The sequence below is a fragment of the Heteronotia binoei genome, chromosome 10, assembly GCF_032191835.1.
Source record: "Heteronotia binoei isolate CCM8104 ecotype False Entrance Well chromosome 10, APGP_CSIRO_Hbin_v1, whole genome shotgun sequence".
Taxonomy (NCBI): Eukaryota; Metazoa; Chordata; class Lepidosauria; order Squamata; family Gekkonidae; genus Heteronotia; species Heteronotia binoei.
In genome coordinates, this window is record NC_083232.1 from 965,832 (window position 1) to 967,390 (window position 1,559).

General features: G+C 63.1%; 1 protein-coding gene across 1 annotated transcript; it reads right to left on the minus strand.

Moving 5' to 3' along the window:
* Positions 1 to 501: 501 nt before the first annotated feature.
* LRRC61 (leucine rich repeat containing 61) lies at positions 502 to 1,303 on the minus strand. Its single transcript, XM_060247909.1, has one exon. The coding sequence runs from the start codon at positions 1,299 to 1,301 to the stop codon at positions 510 to 512; it is 792 nt and encodes a 263-aa protein (XP_060103892.1). The 5' UTR covers positions 1,302 to 1,303; the 3' UTR covers positions 502 to 509.
* Between the last annotated feature and the right edge of the window lie 256 nt (positions 1,304 to 1,559).

A 1,559-nucleotide genomic window follows, 5' to 3' on the forward strand; every position in this document is an offset into this window, starting at 1 on the left:
CCCTTGAGAACAGACAAATTCCCAGGAGCTGCGTGCGAGGAGAACCACCTGCATCCTGGAGCTGAGAACGCTCCCGTTGGCATTGCAAATGCCAGATCTTTTTTTGAATTGGTTCAGATGTTCCAGCTTTCCTCTTCAAGAACTCGGGGAATTTTTCTTTCTAAAAAGTGCCAAGAAGTCTGGCCCTTTAGCTCTGATTCCCAGAAATCCAAACCTGGTTGGGGGGTGGGGGAGGGGGGGGAGGTGGGCAGCTGTGGTGGTTGGAAGGAAGCAGCAGAGCAAAGTCTGAGGCCAGGGGCACCCCGAAGGCCCACAAAGTTTCCCTTTGCCCAGAACAAAGCTTCCTCAGTCTTCAGGATGCCACTGGACTCAGACTTCCTGCTGCTGCTTCAAAGCAGTATGGCTGCCATCTGAAGGAAGCGGAGCCGTCAGAGAAGAGCTGGAGCTGGGAGCCAGCAGAAACCCGCAAGGGCACCAGGGACTGGGGGCCTGGCTGGTCTTGGGTCTGCTCAGAAGACGTAGGAGCTTGGGTCCGGGCGGAGGTTCAGAGCGCGCTCAGCCTGGGCGATGGTGTCCTCGGCTCGCTTGCTCAGCTCCCGGCACTCCTGCAGTACCTCGCTGAACTGCTTGTAGGCCTCTTCCACAATGGAGCTCCGGCGGGTGGGGCGCAGGTCCCAGTAGCCCTCTGCCACCCACGGCTTGGCCGAGCCACCGAGCTCCGCGATGCCCACCCCGCTGCCGCCGCTGGGGAAGCGCTTGAGGGAGCTGTCCAGGTCCTTGCACAACTGGTAGAGCTCGCTGCCCCGCCCGGAGACCCTCTCCCCGTCAATCACCTTGAGGCCGGGGAACATCTCAGCCATGGCGTGGCGGTAGCCGGGGGTGGCGCAGACAGGGTTGCTGAGGCCCCCCGCCCTCGGGCTGCTGAGCCGCAGGTTCTCCAGGCCCCGCAGCCCCAACAGGCACTGCAGCTGCTGCAGGCTGCTCACCAGGTTGCCGGCCGCGTTGAGGCTCTGCAGGTTCTCGCAGCCGGCCAGGGGCTCCAGGCTGGCCACGCGGTTGGAGGAGATGTTGAGGACGGCCAGGGCCTTCAGGGCGGAGAGCGGGCCCAGGTGGGCGATGGCATTGCCCGAGAGGTCCAGCCACTCCAGGCTCGAGCACTCCCCCAGGCAGCCCAGGTCGGAGAGGCCCAGCCCCGGCAGCTTCAGCAGCAGGATGGACTCCAGGTCGAACTCGCCCGTCTTGGCCTTCAGCAGCTGGGAGGTGATCCGCACCGTCTCCACGGCCTCCTCCCCTTTCTCCATTCTGGGCGAGGGAAGCGGCCTGGCGCAGCTCAGTTCAGCCCTGCAGAGCCCAGCTCATCTCAGGCCACAAACCATCCGAGAGACCCTGGCGGAAGAGAGGAGGAGGAAGAGACAGGATCAGGACCCTGCAGTGGATTAGCCATGGAATGAGCCCGTGCTTTGGCTGGGTTGGGTTTCTCTCTCTCTCATACACACACCGCTGCCTTCCTGGGCCATCCGACTCTGCTCAGGCAGAGGAAGTCTTTCCCCTTCCCTCCG